At 41.4% G+C, this 19,117-nt stretch overlaps 1 protein-coding gene across 1 annotated transcript in view; it reads right to left on the bottom strand.

Annotated features, from left to right (window-relative positions):
• znf830 (zinc finger protein 830) overlaps window positions 1-19,117 on the bottom strand; it is a 70,385-nt gene that overhangs the window by 38,475 nt on the left and 12,793 nt on the right. Inside the window, exons 2-5 of the mRNA XM_073054311.1 lie at window positions 17,043-17,138; window positions 12,342-12,465; window positions 6,528-6,561; window positions 4,253-4,467 (exon numbers count right to left, since the gene is read on the bottom strand). Coding sequence (XP_072910412.1) covers window positions 4,253-4,467; window positions 6,528-6,561; window positions 12,342-12,465; window positions 17,043-17,138 — 469 coding nt within the window. The remainder of the gene's footprint in view (window positions 1-4,252; window positions 4,468-6,527; window positions 6,562-12,341; window positions 12,466-17,042; window positions 17,139-19,117) is intronic.

Here is a 19,117-nt window from a genome sequence, read left to right on the forward strand (position 1 = left end):
TCCAGCATTTTGTGTGTTGCCCTTCCAATGTTCTGTTTTGTATAAATTGTTCTAAACAAAATGACTAGTGTGGCAATTGTACAATATTACACAGCCAACATGGATTTTGTGATATCACAACACTTATCCTTTGAATGCCCTTTGAAAACATACTTCATTGTTTATTCTTCAAAGCTGGTAACTAACTACACTCTCAAAACTAACCTCATTTAAAGAACTGGCACACAGATCACTGTATCAAATGTACAACAATTATGAGATTTCCTCTAGATTTTATGTAATGAGAATATTAACTCGAAACCTAATACTGTATTCATAATAGTGTCAGTATCAGTGTCCATGGTTGCCAATGATCAAGAATTTTACATAACTCCAAACATTAAACTATCTACAGAGCAACTAGAACTTGCAACAAATTCACAAAACTGGAGATTAATGTTCACATATCTGTATATACATGAACTGAATAATCCTGACTTTGCTTTTTTAGCCAAACTTCAATCTCCAATGAGAACATTCTACATTGAGCAAATAGTACCATTCTTACATCACAGATTCTACGTTTAAAAATACTTCATTATTTTAAGCTGAATGTCAGTAAGGTTGGCTTATAGAAAATTCACCATTTATCTCCTCTGTCGCAACTGTAGATTCTGAGGGAAAACTCATATTTACAGCAGGTGACCATTTGTGACAAGCCAAGTGCAAGTACTGATGATATATTAAGAACTGCTTGTTGTTCACACTCCAGAAAAGGAATTACTTTATAACAACACTTCCTGTAAATTCAGCACAAAGGGACATCTCATCAACTAGGTTGACACTAGAATTGACCCAGAGATTCAGATGTAAATGAATGGCCTTTTATCCAATCAGAGGATGAGAGTGTAAATAAGGATATGGATAGTCTTACGTGGCATCCTCAAGCAACTGAGTGAAAAGAACCAAGCTAACTTTACCAAATTAGTGGGAGCAAACACAACAATAAATTGTACTCACTTTGTGCTTGCAATTAAAAATTATGCAAAAATTAATTACAAAGAGAAAATCCACAGATGCTGGAAATCCAAACAACATACACAAAGTGCTGGAAGAACTCATAGGCCAGGCAGCATTTCAGGCTAAGACCTTTCAGCAGGACTGGAGAAAAAAAGATGAGGAGCAGAGTTAAAAGGTGGGTGGAAGGAAGGTAGAAACGCAAGGTGACAGGTGAAACTGAGAAAGGGAGGGGCGAAGTAAAGAGCTGGGTAGTTGGTTGGGTAAAGAAATATAGTACTAGAGAAGGGGGAGTCTGATAGAAGAGAATAGAAGGCCATGGAGGAAAGAGAAGGAGGGAGGAGCACCAGAGGGAGGCGATGGGCAGGCAAGCAGATGAGGTGAGAGGGGGAAAAGGGGATGGGGAATGGTGAAGGGGGGGGGGGGGGGCATCGAGAATTCAATGTTCATGCTATCAGGTTGGAGGATACCCAGATGGAATACAAGATATTGTTCCTCCAACCTGAATGTGGCCTCATCGCTACAGTAGAGAAGGCCATCATGGATAGACATATTGGAATGTGAAAAGGAAGTGGAATTAAAATGGCTGTTATGTGTAAAAACACCATCCCCTTCTCTCAATTCCTCTGTCTTTTCTGCATATGCTCTCAGGATGAGGCTTTTCATTTCAGAATGAAGGAGATGTCCTCCTCCTTCAAAGAAAGGAACTTTTCTTCCTCCACCATCAATGTTGCCCTCAACTGCATCTCTTCCATTTCACACACGTCTGCTCTCACCCCATCTTCCCACCACCCTACTAGGGGTAGGGTTCCTCTCGTCCTCACCTAACACCCCACCAGCCTCTGCATCCAGCACATAAATTTCTGCCAAGTCCAATGGGATCCCAGTATCTTTCCCTCCCCGCCCTCCACTTTATGCTTTCTGCAGGGATCACCTCCAATGTGACTCCCTTGTCCATTCATCCCTCTTCACAGATCTCCCTCCTGGCATTTATCCTTGCAAGCGAAACAAGTGCTACACCACCTCGCTCACTACCACTCAGGGCCCTAAACAGTCCTACCAGGAGAGGCGACACTTCACCTGTGGTCTGTTGAGGTCATATACTGTGACCGGTGCTCCTGGTGTGTCCTCCTGTATACCGGTGAAGCCTGATGTAAATTCTGAGCACCTATGTTCCACCTGCCAGGAAAAGTGAGATCACCCAGTAGCCACTCATTATAATTCCACTTCCCATTCCCATTCCAATATGTCAATCTATGGCCTCCTCGCCTGTCGCAATGAGGCCACACTCAGGTTGGAGGAACAATACTTTATATTCTGTCTGGGTAGCCTCCAACCTGATGGCATGAACATCGATTTCTTGAACTTCTGGTAATGGTCCCCACCTCCTGTCCTTCACCATTCCCCATCCCCTTTTCCCTCTCTCACCTCATCTCCTTGCCTGCCCATTGCCTCCCTCTGGTGCTCCTCCGTCTTTTTCTTTCTTCCATGGCCTTCTGATCTCCCCTATCGGACTCCCCTTTCTCCAGGTCTGTATCTCTTTCACCAATCAACTTCCCAGCTCTTTACTTCAACCCTCCCTCTCCTGGTTTCACCTTTTACCTTGTGTTTTTCTCTCCCCTCCCCCATGTTTAAAATCTTCTCCAGTCCTGCTAAAGGGTCTCAGCCTGAAACATCACCTGTACATTTTTCCATAGATACCACCTGGCCTGGTGAGTTCCTCCAACATTTTGAGTGTTGCTAGAAAATTAATCAATAGTTATTTTGCAATGAGATTAAATGGTTTGTCACATGAAAGTCACCCTAGCGCAGGGGTGTCAAACTCATTTTAGGTCACGGGCCGGATTGAGCAAAATGCAGCTTCATGCGGGCCGGATCAGTCGGATGCGTGCGAACGCAGCTTTCGTTGCCTCCGTTTTTTCAGCCTGCTCTCATGTGTCTCAGTCTCTGCTATAACTACAAAGTGTTTCACTTTACAAATTCCGTTTCTTATGAAGAAGACTGCCGAATAAACACTAAAAACCCTGAAAACCTGGTACCTGAATAAACTCAGCATTAGCCGTATCATACGCCATAGGCGCTTCGATTACTGGGGCCAGCTTTAACAGTAATTAGATATTATCTCGCGGGCCAAAGATAATTCCACCGCGGGCCGGATTTGGCCCGCAGGCCTTGAGTTTGACATATATGCCCTAGCGCCTTTAAAGAAAAAAAATCAAGACTAATATTCTGAGATAAGCAATGGCCTGCTTATTTTAGGGATAAGATCATCAGGGCATTCAGTCTTTTCACTGTGAACTGGTCCTGGGATCAACAAATAATCATATTTCTTTAATAGCACCTATTTTTCACTCACATATACAATGAAGGGCATAATTAAAATTCCAGATTGTCATTGTGCAACACAATTCTAGTTTCATCAGAAATGATCTTATTTTACATACATGAGTCCTGGAGAGGTTAATATGAGTGCATGGCCACTAATTAACCCAGTAACTCTATATGTATTTGGCACTAAATTGGAAGACATACAGATCAATGCACAATAGTTACTGTGTGAGCAGAATTTATAGTGAATTAGAAATCAATAAATACCTGTGGGGAAGAGGAAGTGTGGTGAGGTAAGGAGGGGCAAGGTAGAGAAACCTCATTCCATCAATATCAAAGTAGATCACTTAGTCACATAGCATCTGTGGAATCTGCAGCACTTCCCTAAAATACTGCTTTTTTTAATGTTTTTTTCTTGCTTCAGATTTCCAGCATTTGCATTTTTATTTATTCGTAAGTAGTTGATATTCAGGACTTACTTCCTATTCCTCAACAGCCTCAATAAGCACAACAATTATTCATTCCTGTTTTAGGGTCCATTTCCAAGTTTTTTTTCAAAAGATTAAAATCTAAAGCAAAGGCCCTTTAAATAAAGAGAATTATTTACATGTTTGTTGCAAAACAGTCTGTGAAGTTGCATGGGAAGATGAGCTCACTACTCCAATTGAGTATTGACTGTAAATTACATCTGGAATTTTCCACATAGCAAAGAGTCCTTATTATGCATACACCAAAATCTAAAGAACAGCAAAGACAAATTAAAATTCATTTTGCATACTAATTCAATCATGAATTGCAGAATGGTTGGACAAAAATAGGGCCTTAAGTAAAACGTATCCTTCTATTTTCCTGCAATGATGATTGAAATGTTAAACATAGTGCCAGCAGTGATGTGTGTTTAATGAAGGCCTCTCTTTCAAATCATTACCTGCAGGAAGGATGTCTTCGTTCTTGTTCTGCACAGGTGCTGGAAGAGTAGCGCTTTTCTGTAAAACTTCCACTCCCAAAGGAGACGCTGGGCGACCTCTTTCCTCGGCCACTTTCTCCACGCCGTCATTACTGACAACTTCTGAATTTCGACTAGCATGCTGCATACACTGTTGAGACAGTTCATTCACTGGATCGATAAAGTTAGCGGGTAACCTACAAGTATTAATGGTGAAGAACAAAAATCACCAGTGTATTTTTTCTGGACATTTTTTCATTATAATACTTCAAGTACTTTCTGTGATTAAAAAAAATCTGCAACTTTAAATAATAGTGTCCTTATTTCCATCCCAAATTAGACTATAAGCTAAATCGAGCTAGAGAATTAAATTCAAATCTGGCATCAGGCCTTCAGTTGAAACTACTAAGAACCTTTGTGATTGTTTCTGTCTTACTGCTTGAATAGCTGTACATGTAAATAAAAAGGCAAGCAGTAGAATAGCATACAACCTTAATGAAAATTTGGAATAAACACCAAGTGCTGAGAAGCATAGAAGATTACATTTTTAGTGACCTAATTATATCATTTAATACCATTAGACATTAGACAAATCCAAAAATGGCATGTTACCTAAGCAACTGACCTAGCCCATAAAGAGCAAAATTAGGAATATTTCAGGCATCCGAGCTCTATTTAACCCTTGACCTTTGGCAGGATTCTAATTTGAGCTAACCATTTTCTTTTTCTGGCATGTGACTCCCTAAGTGACAACAATAATAGTTTTCCCATTTTAGGAAAATTGGAAAAGCAGTTGCTTTGCTGTTCATAATATATTAAGAACTAAAAGATGATAATTTCTTCCCATGGTGGAAAGAATAGATAAATCTGCTAGAAATCAAACAGAACAAAGTGGATAAGAAACAGAAAACTGAGGCAAATTTGGAAATAGTCTACATAAATAGACATCAGTGATTATGAAAAGATGGAAGAAAGACATAAGAGATTGGTTTAGACATTATATTTTGTCAACAGGAAGAACTTTAAAAATAAATGGAGGCTTTTCTGGTTGGCTGCCAGAGGTTAGTGGTGTTTCAAAGGGGTCTGTGTTGGGGCTGCTTCTTTTTATGTTATATGTCAATGACATGGATGATGGAATTGATGGCTTTGTGGCCAAGTATGTGGATGATAGGAAGATAGGTGAAGGGGCAGGTAGTTTTGAGGAAGTAGAGAGGCTCCAAAAGGACTTAAGTCAGAAGTGGTATATGGAAAACAGTGTCAGAAAGTGAACGGTCATGCACTTTGGTAGAAAAGTTGTACATACTATTTATTATAAATTTCTATAAATTGCACATTTAGATGGAGACGTAAGGTAAAGATTTTTACTCCTCATGTATATGAAGGATGTAAGTAATAAAGTCAATTCAATTCAAGAAATAAAAGCGTAGACTATTTTCTAAATGGAGAGAAAATTCAAAAAAATGAGGTGCAAAGGATTCCCTAAAGGTTAAATTGGCATGTAAGGAAGGCAAATGCAATGTTAACATTCATTTAGAGAGGACTAGAATATAAAAACAAGGATGTAATGTTGACGCTGTGTAAAGCACTGGTGAAGCCTCGCTGGAGTATTGTGAGCAGTTCTGGGTCCCTTATCTAAGCATAGATGTGCTGACATTAGAGAGGGTTCAAAGGAAGTTCACAAAAAAAGATTCTGGGGTTGAAAGGCTTGCCATATGAGGAGCGCTTGATGGCTCAGGGCCTCTAGTCACTGGAATTCAGAAAGATGAGGAGTGACCTTACTGAAACCTATCAAATGGTGAACGGCCTCGATAGCGTAGATGTGGAGAGGATGTTTCCTACAGTGGGAGAGTCGAAGTCCAGAGGGCACAGCCTCAGAATAGAGAGATGTTTATTTAGAATGGAGATAAGGTTTCTTTAGCCAGAGAGCAGTAAATCTATGGAATTTGTTGCCACAAGTGGCTGCGGAGCCCAAGACTTCGGGTATATTTAAGGCAGTGGTTGACAGATTCTTGATTAGTCAGGGCATGAAGGGTTATGGGGGAAGAAAGCAGAAGATTGGAGATGAGAGGGAAAATGGATCAGCTATGATGAAATTGCAGAGCAGACTTGATGGGCCAAATGGCATACTTCTATACAAGACCATATAGTCTTACATTGCTTCTGAAGCTTCAATCCCTTACTCATATGGAATCATTTAAAAATCTAATATTTGCAACAGAACAATAAACAGTGCAATCTTTGCTGAAAAATTACTCACTCAGTACTTGTAGCTGCTTTAGATTCACAGTAGGCTGCAAAAGAAGTATATATTTGCAATAAAAATGTTTGCTGCTATGACAAGAAATATTAATTAAATTTTGATGACACTGTTGGTTGTTTCTTGTATGCATACCATATTTTAAAAGTCAAGGAACATCTTGATTAGATATTTTTCTCATTACCTTACTGCAGTGTAGATCCCTGTCCAAAGCTCACTGAACTGCAAATCTCTCTATACAATTGCACAATTCAGCAATAAGAGGGGTAAAGAAAGTCTTGATTTCGAAGATGAGCACATATAAATTCTCTATAATGCTCTGAATGAAATAGCAGTGGGTAGTTGGGAAGTTCAAGGTTTCAGTCAGAGAAATCAAAGAAACACTCCAGGTTAAATTTTTTTTCATTCCCTTCTTTATATGTCCTCAGCTCGGACAGTAGAGACGCCAGGCAGGATAGCTGAATGCTCCTCTTACGTGGTGTAGGAAGACATGGAGACTTCCAGTGTCCCTAACATCTATAACTGCGAGAAGTGCATCCAGCTGCAGCTTCTAACTATCCGTGTTAAGTAGTTGAAGCTGGAACTGGATCATTCGGGAGGCTGAAGCAGTGATAGAAAGGACACAGAGAGAGGTAGTTACACCCAAGATACAGGATCAAGGAAACTAGGTTACAGTCAGTAAGGAAAAAAGGGTAAAGGGGCCATTGCAGAGTACCCCTGCAGTCATCCCCCTCAACAACAGGTATATCACCTTGGATACTGTTGCGGAGGGTGGGGGGGGGGGGGGGGGGGGAAGGAGGTTGACCTAATAGAGGAAAGTCACAGTCATCTTTGGTAGTGAGTCTGGCTCTATAACTCCGAATGGAAGTGGGGAGAAGAGGCATGCTGTGGTGATAGGGGATTCATTAGTTAGGAGAATGGACAGGAGGTTCTGTGGGCATAGATCAACACCAGGAATTATGATGTTGTAGCCATTACTGAGATTTGGTTACAGGAGAGGCAGGACAGGAAGTTCAATATTCAAGGGCTCTGTTGTTTTAGATGTAACAGCAGGAGTGATTAAAGGAGGAGGGGTAACGTTACTAGAGAGGGAAAATGTCACTGTAGTACTCAGTCAGGACAGACGACAGAACACAACTAATGAGGCTTTATAGGTGGAACTGAGAAATAAGAATGGTATGACACATTACCGGGGCTTTAGAGGAACCAATCTGAAGAGAAATCGCAGACTGTCACAAGAAACAAGAGGTCGTTATATTAGGTGATTTTAACTTTCCACATACTGACTGGGAATCCCATTCTGTAAAAGGATTAGATGGGATAGAGTTTGTCAAATATGTTCAGTAAAGAAACTTTACCGTACATAGAAATCCCAACAGGAGAGTATGGAATACTAGATCTGCTATTAGGGAATGGATCAGGGCAGGTGACGGAAATTTGTGTAGGGGAACACATTGCAACCAGTGACCACAACTCCATTAGTTTCAAAGTAAATATGCAGAGATAGGTCAGGTCCATGGGTTGAGATTCTAAATTGAAGAAAGACCAATTTTGATGATATCAGAAATGATCTGGCAAGTGTGGTACAGGACAGGCTGTTTCCTGGCAAAGGTGTACTTGGAAAGTGGAAGGCCTTCAAAAGTGAAATTATGAGAGTACAAAGCTTGTATGTGCCCATCAGAATAAAAGGTAGAGATAACAAGTGTAGAAAACCTTAGTGAGGTGCAAACAGGTATAAACAAAAAAGAACAAATGAAGTGTTTCTTTCTTTTTCAATCTTTTTATAATATCAACATCTTGAGATAACAAAAATTGATACATAATTATTGTGATTACAAAATTAAAATGAACATAGGATAAACAATAAGTACAATAAAATGAAGTCTCCCAAAATCATATATGATATGAATATAATATGAATAAGACAAAAAAAAACTAGGTATAACAATTGGAAAAAAGGCAGAAGAAGAAAAATTTTTTTTTTATAAACACGAAGTGTTTTATAGAGTACAAGGAACGGAAGAGAACACTTCAGAAAGAAATCAGAAAGCTAAAAGGCATGAAATTCTCTAGCAGACAAGATGAAGGATAGCCCCGAGGGATTCTATAGATAATGTTAAGAGTAAAAGGACTGCATGCAACAAAATTGGCCCTCAGGAAGACCAGGATGGTAATCCACGTGTAGAAGCAAAACAGATGGGGGAGATCTAAAGTGTATTCTTTGCATCTGTGTTTACTCAGGAGACAGACACAGAGTCTACTGAAGTGAGGCAAAGTGGCATCAACTTCAAGGACCCCGTACAGATTATAGAGGAGGTGGCATTTGCTACAGAGGCAAATCAGGGTAGGTAAATCCCTAGGGCCTGACAAGGGAGGTAAGTGCAGAAATTACTGGACATCTAGCAGAGATATGTAAAACTTCCTTAGTGTTAGGAGAGGTATCAGAGGAGTGGAGGAAAGCCAATGTTGTTTAGCTGCTTAAAAATCCAGAAAATTATAGGCTGGTTATCTGACATCAGTTATAGGAAAGTTATTGGATATACAAGTACTTGGAGAGACATGGAGTGATTAAGCATGACTTTGCGCGTGGTAGGCCATGTCTCACCAATCATACAGTTTTTCAAGGAAGTTACCAGGAAAATGGATGTTGTCTACTTGGACTTTCGTAAAGGCATTTTTCAAGGTGCCACAAGGGAGGCTGGTCAATAAGACTCATTTGCTTTTTCCACTGAGTTGGGTGGGACTACAACCAGAGGTCAGGACTTAGAGGTGAAAGGAAAAAAGTTTAAGGGGAAGGTGAGGGGAAACTTCATCACTCAGAGGGTCGTGAGAGTGTGGAATAAGCCACCAGCAGAACTTTTCATTACTGTTATTTGCAATGCAAACTCTGGAATTTCGTATTGTGTGATAGTATGAAAGAATATTCCTATCAGGCGAGTATTCCCCCTTGCCAGTCACTTAAATTCTCCATCCCACTCCCATTCTGACCTTTCTGTCTGTGGCCTCTGCAGCATGAAAACAAGGCCTCACACAAACAAGGAGTACCTCATCTTCTGTTTGGGCACATTGTAGCTTTCCAGACCCAATACCGAGTTCTACAACTTCTGATAACATGCTTTCTCTAACAAAAGTGACCATTTTTGCTCTATGATTTTTTCCCCCTCCATTAGTAATAATCATAGGCATCCGTTAGTCTCATGAGACCATGGATTTGCACCTTGGAAGGTTTCCAGGGCGCAGGCCTGGGCAGGTTTGTATGGGAGACCAGCAGTTGCCCAAGCTGCAAGTCTTCCCCTCTCCACGCCACCGATGTTGTCCAAGGGCACTAGGACCCAAGCAGGTTGGCACCGGTGTCATCGCAGAGCAATGTGTTGTTAAGTGCCTTGCTCAAGGACACAACACGCTCAAACCAGTGACCTTCAGATCACTAGACCCATGCCTTATTCATTAGGCCACACGCCAACACCCTCCATTAGTGTATTCTGATAATGTGTGTTTTAAGTTATAGAGATGAAGGAGGACTGGAAAGAACAAAGAGAATGAGTCAGAGATGGACAAGGCTGTTGTGTATGTGACCGGTTACACAACAAAACTATAAATAAAAACACTAGAGACTGGAGCTAAGGTAACAGGGGTTTTTAGTTATGGAACCTGAACTAAACGTATATATAATATCAATAGGTGCCTAATAGTGCATGCTCAATAACGTGTGTGTGTGTGTGTGTGTGTGTGTGTGTGTGTGTGTGTGTGTGTGTGTGTGTGTGTGTGTGTGTGTGTGTGTGTGTGTGTGTGTGTGTGTGTGTGTGTGTGTGTGTCTGTGTGTGTGTGTGTGTGTGTGTGTGTGTGTGTGTGTGTGTGTGTGTGTGTGTGTGTGTGTGTGTGTGTGTGTGAATATAATGCAGGGAAGAGTGAACTTATCCCAATTCTAACTGAAAGTCACTGTTCTGCCTAAGTACAGCTAAACCTCACCATAAAACTTTTTTAAAACCTGAAATCTTACCCAAAAAGCTGCATAATATGATGCAACAAATGAGAAGCTGAAGGAACTCGGAGAGTCAGGCAGCATGTGTAGAGTGAAATGGACTGTGGATGTTTCAGGTTGAAACCCTTCATATGGCCTACCAGTCTAAAGAGGTGAGGGGGAAGGGGGAGGCAAAAGAGCTAGCAAATGACAGGTGGACTCAGGTGAGGAGGGAAGAGCGGAAACTACAATTTTCCTGCTGATTCCACACTGACCAGTACATCCGCAGCCTCTTCTACTACCAAGATGAGGATAGACACAAACCAGAGGAAAAGTACCTCATATTCTGTCTGGATAGTCTACAACCTGAGTGAATACTGAATTCCCCATTTTCAGGTAAACTGCTCCCCTCCTCCTGATCTCTATTTTCCTATACCTCCCACACCCACGCCAGTCCCATCACCCTGTTGTTTTACCCTCGATCACCACACACTCCATCCTACTGTTCCCCTAGGTTATTGCACCTCCCTCACTTGATTCCCCACTCCAATTCCCTTTCCTGTCAGGTTCCATCATTTTTCACCCTTTTGTTGCTCCACCTTTCACCTCCCAGCCTCCGTCATTGTCCCCTCTCTTTCTATCATTCAGTCCAGATGAGGGGTCTTGACCTGAAGTGTCACTGTCCATTTCCCTCCAGATACTGCCTGATTTGCCAAGTTCCCTGTTGCGCAGGTTGACTCTGTGGTTAAGAAAGCATACGGTGCATTGGCCTTCAATCGTGGAACTGAATTTAGGAGCCAAGAGGTAATGTTGCAGCTATATACGACCCTGGTCAGACCCCACTTGGAATACTGTGCTCAGTACTGGTCGCCTCACTACAGGAAGGATGTGGAAGCCATAGAAAGGGTGCAGAGGAGACTTACAAGGATGTTGTCTGGATTGGGGAGCATGCCTTATGAGAATAGGTTGAGTGAACTCGGCCTTTTCTCCTTGGCGATGGAGGATGAGAGGTGACCTGATAGAGGTATACAAGATGATGAGAGGCATTGATTGTGTGGATAGTTAAAGGCTTTTTCCCAGGGCTGAAATGGCTAGCATGAGAGGGCACAGTTTTAAGGTGCTTGGAAATAGGTACAGAGGAGATGTCAGGGGTAAGTTTTTTTAATGCAGAGAGTAGTGAGTGCTGGAAAGGGCTGCAGACGATGGTGGTGGAGGCGGATAAAATAGGGTCATTTAAGAAACTCCTGGATCGGTATATGGAACTTAGGAAAATAGAGGGCTATGGGTAACTCTAGGTAATTTCTAAGGTAAGGACATGTTCAGCACAGCTTTGTGGGCCGAAAGGCCTGTATTGTGCTGTAGGTTTTCTATGTTTCCTCCAGCTTCCTGTTTATTGATTCAGATCTTAGCTTGTTTAATGTGAAGTTGCACCAGGGAGCATGCCAGTTTTTAAACCAGAAAAGGACTTGGAAGAAGGACCAGGGGAGTGGAGAGAGGATTGATGGAAAAAGCGGATTGGGGCAGACTCAGGAGAATCAAGCTTGGGTGGAAAGCTGGGGCTTGTTAAAGGATGGCGCGAATTTGGTCAGGGAGATAACTGGGCCAGGATTGGGGAATAGGGAAGGAGGATCTGTGGGGTGGGAGATTAACAGTGGGGGCTGGAGATTGTCAAAGGAGGAATGAAAGTATGATGTGCTCAGTTCAGCTCATATGACAATCATGGAGTCAGAAAGGCAAAAGCACAAAATTAAACCAGGTGCAGAGGTGAAAGTGAACACTTAAAATAGGTTACAGAATTTGTCCAACAAAGAACTATATCAATAGAACATTTTGTAATTCTTAAAACTGTTTACCTTTGACCTTCTTTGTTGGTTGTGTTTCTGTATCTGTACCTTTTCTCTTTACCACAGAAACTGTTGATGTGTTAACTCTTGATGGTCCAGTTGTTTGATCCGTCTTCCTTAGTTTCTCCAGGTTCTGCAAGAAACAGTGCTTACACTAAATAGGAATAACTAGCCAATAGGATCAACGGCATCTCCCAACACAGCATTTTTGACAGATATTTCCTAGCCAGGGTAATTTAAGCACAAATAACATTGATAGATCCAGCAATTTCAAAACTTGGGCAGTTTAACTGTTCTTGGAACACAGAGGAACAGGCCCTTCAGCCCACAGTGTTGTGCCAAACCAGTGAAATTAGTATTCAAATGGCCAACTAATTCCTTACGTCGACACAATGTCCATATCCTTCTATTTCCCTCAAATCTGTGTGCCTATCTAAATGGCTCTTAGAAGTCCCTAATGTATTTGCCCCAACTGTCACCCTGTGCAGCCAGGTAGCACATTCCAGGCACTACTACTCTCTGTGTAAAAAACATGCCCCTCATATCCTTTTTGAACTTATTCCCTCGCACCTTAAATGCATACCCTCTGGTATTAGACATTTCAACCCTGAGAAAAGGATATTCTGTTTTCTCTATCTCTGCTTTTCATAATCTTATAAACCTCTATCAGATCTCCCCTCAGCCTCCGCTGCTCTTCAGAAAACCCAAGTTTGTCCAAACTCTCGTTATAGCACATGCCCTGCAATCCAGGCAGCATCCTGGTAAACCTCTTCTGCACCCTCTCCAAAGCCTTGACATCCTTCCTATAATGGGCCGACCAGAACTGTACACAATACTCCAGATTGGCCAAACCAGTTTTATAAAACTGCCACACAACTTCCACTTTTGAACTCAATGCCTCGACTAATAAAAACAAGTATGTCATATTCTTTCTTAACCAAACAATCAACCTGTGCAGCTACTTTCAGGGAGCTATGAACTTGGATCACAAGATCCCTCCTGATTGACTACACTGTTAAAGATCTTGCCCTTAACTGGAGACTGTCTCCTTGCACTTGTCCTTCCAAGGTGTAACAGCTCACATTTATCTGAGCTAAACTCCATCTGCCATTTCTCCACCCATATCTGCACTATATCCTGAGTATTCTTTCCAGTATTCTACACATCCACAACATCACCAATCTTTGTATCAAATGCACACTTACTAATTGCCCCTCATTTTCCTCCCCCCCCCCCCATTTTCATCCAGAGCATTTTGATGCATCACAAACAGCAGAGGTCCCCGTACAGATCCCTGTGGACCACCACTAAGAACAGAACTCCAGCTAAAGTAAGACCCTTTGACTACTACCCTCTAAATTCCATGGGCAAGCCAATTCTGAATCCTAACAGCCTATTCATCGTGGATCCCATGAATCCTAATTTTCTGGATGAACCTTCAATGAGGGACCTAGTCAAACGCCTCCCCCAAATCCATTTAGGCAACTCTGCTTCAATCACCTTCGTCATCTCATCAAAATCTTAAACAAGTAAGACACGACTTGCCACACACAAAACCATGTTGGCTCTCCCTATTTCGGCCACGGTTTTCCAAATGTTCACAAATCCTATCCCTTAGAATTCTGTCCAGTATCTTCCCTACCACTGACATGAAATTCACCGGACTATAGTTTCCAGGATATTTCCTGGTTCCTTTTTTGAATAATAGAATATTAGCTACTCACCAGTCCTCCAGGTCCTTGTCTTTGGTTAGATATGGGTTAAGGACAAGCAATCTTATTTCTTGCCTCTCTCAATAACCTGGGGTTTATCCCATCAGGCCTTGGGAACTTATCCAACTTAATGACCTTTAAAAGACCCAATACTACCTCCCCCTTTGACTTGAAGTGTCCTAGCATATCAATACATTCAACACTGCTCTCTCTATTCTCCATATCCTTCTCTTTGGTAAATGCTGATGTAAAGTACTCATTAAGGACCCTCCCCATGGTTATCCTCTTGGGATAATACCAATGCCATAGGATACTCTTTAATCCTACTTGCCAAGGCCTTTTCATGACCCCTCATGGCTTTCTTAAATTCCTTTTCAAATTCTTTTCTGGGTTCTTTATAATCCTCAATGTCATCCATAAATTTGCTGATGATAAAAACCATTGTTGGCAGAATTTCAGATGGTGACGAAAGGGCGTACAGGAGGAGATAGTTTGTTGAGTGGTGTCACAACAACAATCTCGCACAACATCAGCAAGAGCAAAGAGCTTCAGAAAGATGAGGGAGCACAAACCAATCCTCATAGAGGGATCAGAAGTGGAGAGAGTGAGCAATTTCAAGTTCATGGGTGTCAATATCTCTGAGGACCTAACCTGGACACAACATACTGATGCAGCTATATTTCATTAGAAGTTTGAGGAGATTTGGTCTGTCAACTAAAACACTCAAAAACTTCAACAAATCTATACTCTATGCTCTTAAATTATTTTAGAACTCTCTCCAAATGTACCACGAACAGCATTCTCACTCACTGCATCTCCATTTGGTATTAGGAAGGGGGCAACTACTGCACAATATCAAAGTAAGTTGCAGATAATGGTAAAACTAGTCAACTCCATCATGGGTACTAGGCTCCGAAGTATCCAAGACATCTTCAGGGAGTGTTGCCTTTGGAAGATGCTGTCCATCATTAAGGATCTCCACCACCAGGACATACTCTCTTCACACCGTTACCGTCGGGAAGGAGGTACAGAAGCCTGAAGGCACACACTCAGCAGTTCAGGAACAGCTTCTTCCCCTCCGACTTCCAATTTGTTTTTTTTTGCACTTATTTTACATAGAACATAGAATAGTATAGCACAGTACAGGACCTTCGGCCCACAATGTTGTGCCGACAATCTTGTATACCTCTATCATGTCTCAGCTCATCCTCCTTCTCTCCAAATCTTAATCTCTGATCATAATGCATACTCTCTAAACCAGGCAGCATCCTTAACTTAACTATTTAATTGACATGTATACACTTAATGTAACTCAGGTTTTTTTCTCTTTAGTTATTTATCATGTACTTCATTGTACTGCTGCCATAAAGTTAACAAATTTCACGACATATGCAGGTGATATTAAACTTGATTCTGACTCAAGGCTGTTTGAAACTACCTTCCCAAGAGTTACATATTGATCCCTTTTTTCCCTGCCTAAATACCTCACCTCTCTTGACATCCCAAGCTTCTCTTACCATGCCATCTTTGTCCTTTCTGTCCTGTACACTATGTATTTCGTCTTCAAACACCCTCTGTTATGGACACCCCAGAACAGCTGTTCCCAATTGCCTCTCCCTAGTTCCTGCCCAATGCTCTCATAATCTGCCCTGCTCCAATTTAATAGTCTCCCACAAGGTGCACACTTATCCTTTATCTACAGCTACCTTAAAACTCAAGGGGTTGTGGTCACTGTTCACCAACTGCTCACCCACTGAAAGGTGGGTCACCTGACCAGGCTCATTACTGAACACTAGGTCCAGTGCAACTCATCCTCTTGTTGGACTGTCAATATTAATGTCAGCAACCATCCTGGATGCACCAAACAAATTCTGCCCCATCTAAACCTCTTGCACGAAGAAGGTTCCAGTTTACATTCAGGAAGTTGCAATCCCCCATGACACATGACAACAACCCTACTATTTTACACCTTTCCTAAATCAGCCCGTGTATCTATTCCTTAATGTCCTAGTGGCAGTCGGGAGTGGGCGGTAGAGGTCTATAGTACAATGCTAGCGCTTACACCCTTCCTATTTTTTTGAGTTCTATCTATATAGACACAGTGGATGAGCCCTCCATTATGTCCCCTCTGAGTACAGCTGTGATATTGTCCCTGATTAGTAGAGCAACCTCCCATATTAGTCACGAATAGTAGTGGACAGCTAAACCATGTAGAGGTGGCGGCTCAAAAACCATCTCCTTCTCTGGAGATGGTAATCATAGGATTAGTTCAGTTTTCACAAACTACAAGTTTTACAGGACTGCAAGTATATGGCTATAAAGGGGTCAACCATTGTGTTGGCCTCTGTCTCCGTTTTAACATCATTACTCCCTTTAACCCACGCCACTAAGAATTTATGATTTTTAAAAAAAGCAAAACTGACAATACAAAACTTAGTTTATAGTGTCACATTTTTGGAATTGATGTTACATAACAGAATCAGAATCAGGTTTAATATCACTGGCACATGTCATGAAATTTGTTGTTTTGTGGCAGTACATTGCAATTCATAATATAAGAAAACTATAAATTAGAACAAGATATATCTATCTATGGTAAATAATGACATTCTGTACATGAGTTCAGTGTCCATTCATAAATCTGATTGCAGAGGGGAAGAAGTTGTTCCTAAAACTTTGAGTATGTCTTCAGGCTTCTGTAACAACACCTTCATGGTAGAAATGAGAAGAGGGTATGTTTTCTGTCATCTGCAAATTTATAGATGGCGATTGAGCTGTGCTTAACCACCCACTCATGGGTGCAAAGATAGCAGAGCAGTAGGTTAAGCACACATTTTGAGGTGTGCCAATATTGACTATCAGGGAGGAGGAGATATTATTTTCAAGCCGCACTGACTGTGGTCTTTCAATGAGGAAGTCAAAGGTCCAGTTGCAGAGGGAGATACAGAAGCCTAAGTTTCAGAGCTTGTTGATTAGGACTGAGCAACCATATTCTTACCTCTTTATGTTGCTTCCCCAGAATGTGTGTCTGCCACAGTAGTTCATTTTTTACTGGAGTGCTGCAAATCACACAGCTAAGATGACCTAAACTGTTATATGTTCAAATGGGTTAAGGTAAAGCAAACTTTAAAAGTGTATACATTTGATATAAGAAATTCCAACACAGTGCTTATCATTAGCTCTCCTTAAGTGTGAATTCTCACTATGTAGGTCTAACAAAGTAACAGGCTGCGTGAGAATATGTCAAAAGTTTAACAGAAAGTAATGGAAAAGAAACACTGAGCCAGATCTTCTGCTTAAAAGCCAGCGGGTCCACTCAGATGTGGTGGTTCATACTAACTTATCCAAGAGGAACCTTTGGGTTCCCAAGCATATGCTGAAATCCAACCTTCCACTCAGTTCTTAATATTGCCAGACATCTGTGTTATGCCACTAGGCTGTCTGAATTAGAAGCCTAGAAATGGTTTTGAATATCAGGCATTCAAATGGCACTTGAGAGTTACAAGGTAGTTTAATAATGGATTTGGGAGAGATAGAAGGGACATGAGAAGGCCTTAGTGAGTAGGACTTAGGAAAACCCCAACACATTCTATATAAAAATTAAGAACAGAAGCACAACTAGAATCAGGTTAGGACCAATCAGGGTTAAAAAAGGAATTTTGTGTCTGGAGTTAGGGGAGGTCCTTAATGAATACTTTGCATCAGTATTCAGCACTGAGAAGGACCTTGATGAATCTGAGGTCAGCGTAGAACAGACTGATAAGCTGAAACATGTCAACCTTAACAAAGACGTTTTGTTACAACTTTTGAAAAACATTAGGATGATAAATCCCCAGGGCTGGATGGGATATAACCCAAGTTACTACACGAAGCGAGGGAAGAGACTGCTGCACCTTTGGCTCTGATCTCTGAATCCTCGCTGGCCAAAACAGTAGTGCTAAGTTGGAGGCAGCAAATGTTATTTTTTTGTTCAAGAAAGGTAACAGAGATAACCCTGGAAATTATAGACCAGTGAGTCGATGATCAGTCATAGAACACTGCAACAACTGAAACAGGTCCTTCAGCTCACCTTGTCACTGCCAAACTATTAGTGCACAGTCTTGCACTTTGACAGAAGGAATGAAGGCTTGGGCTATTTTCTAAACGGGGAAAAAATTCAAAAATCATTTGAGCAAAGGGACGTGGGAGACCTTGTGCAGTATTTCCAAAATGTTAACCAGCAGGTTGAGTTTGTGTTAAGGAAGGCAAATGCAATGCTAGCATTCATTTCAACAGGAGTAAAATATAAAACAGGGCTCTATTGCTGAAGTGTTATAAGGCATTGGTCAGGCTGCACTTGGAGTATTGAGAGTTTTGGGCCCCTCACCTAAGAAAAGTTGTGCTGACATTGGAGAAGGTCCAGAGGAGGTTCACAAGAATGATCCTAGGTATGCAAGGGTTAACATATACAGCTTAGAAGAATAAGGGGGAATGTCATTGAAACCTATAGAATATTGTAAGGGCCTGATAGAATGGATGTGGAGAGGATGTTTTCTATAGTGGGGGAAGCCTAGGAGAGGGCACAGCTTCAGAACTGAGGGACGTCCATCTAGAAGAGATATGAGAAAAATTTTCTTCAGCCAGAGGGTGGTGAATCTATAGAATTCATTGCCACAAATGGCTGTACAGCCAAGTCATTGGGTATATTTAAGGCTGAGGTTGATAGGTTCTTGATTAATCAAAGATTACGGGAAAAAGGCTGGAGAATGTGGTTGAGAGGGGTAATCAATCAGTTATGATGGGATAGCAAAGCAGACTCAATGGGGCAAATGGACTAACTTCCTGTGTCTTATGGTCTTAATCTGCTTAGTCCAATCAACCTGTACCCAGACCATAGCCCCCTCTACCTCTCCCATCCATGTACTTATCCGAATTTCTCTTAAATGTTGAAATCGAACCTGTATCTACAGCTTCCATTGGCAGCGCATTCCACACTGTCACTACTGACAGTGAAGAAGTTTCCCATCATGTTACCCTTAAACATTCCACCTTTCACCCTTAACCCATGACCTCTAGTTCTAGTCCATCTAACCT

The sequence above is a fragment of the Hemitrygon akajei genome, chromosome 8 (assembly GCF_048418815.1).
Source record: "Hemitrygon akajei chromosome 8, sHemAka1.3, whole genome shotgun sequence".
NCBI classification, from domain to species: Eukaryota; Metazoa; Chordata; class Chondrichthyes; order Myliobatiformes; family Dasyatidae; genus Hemitrygon; species Hemitrygon akajei.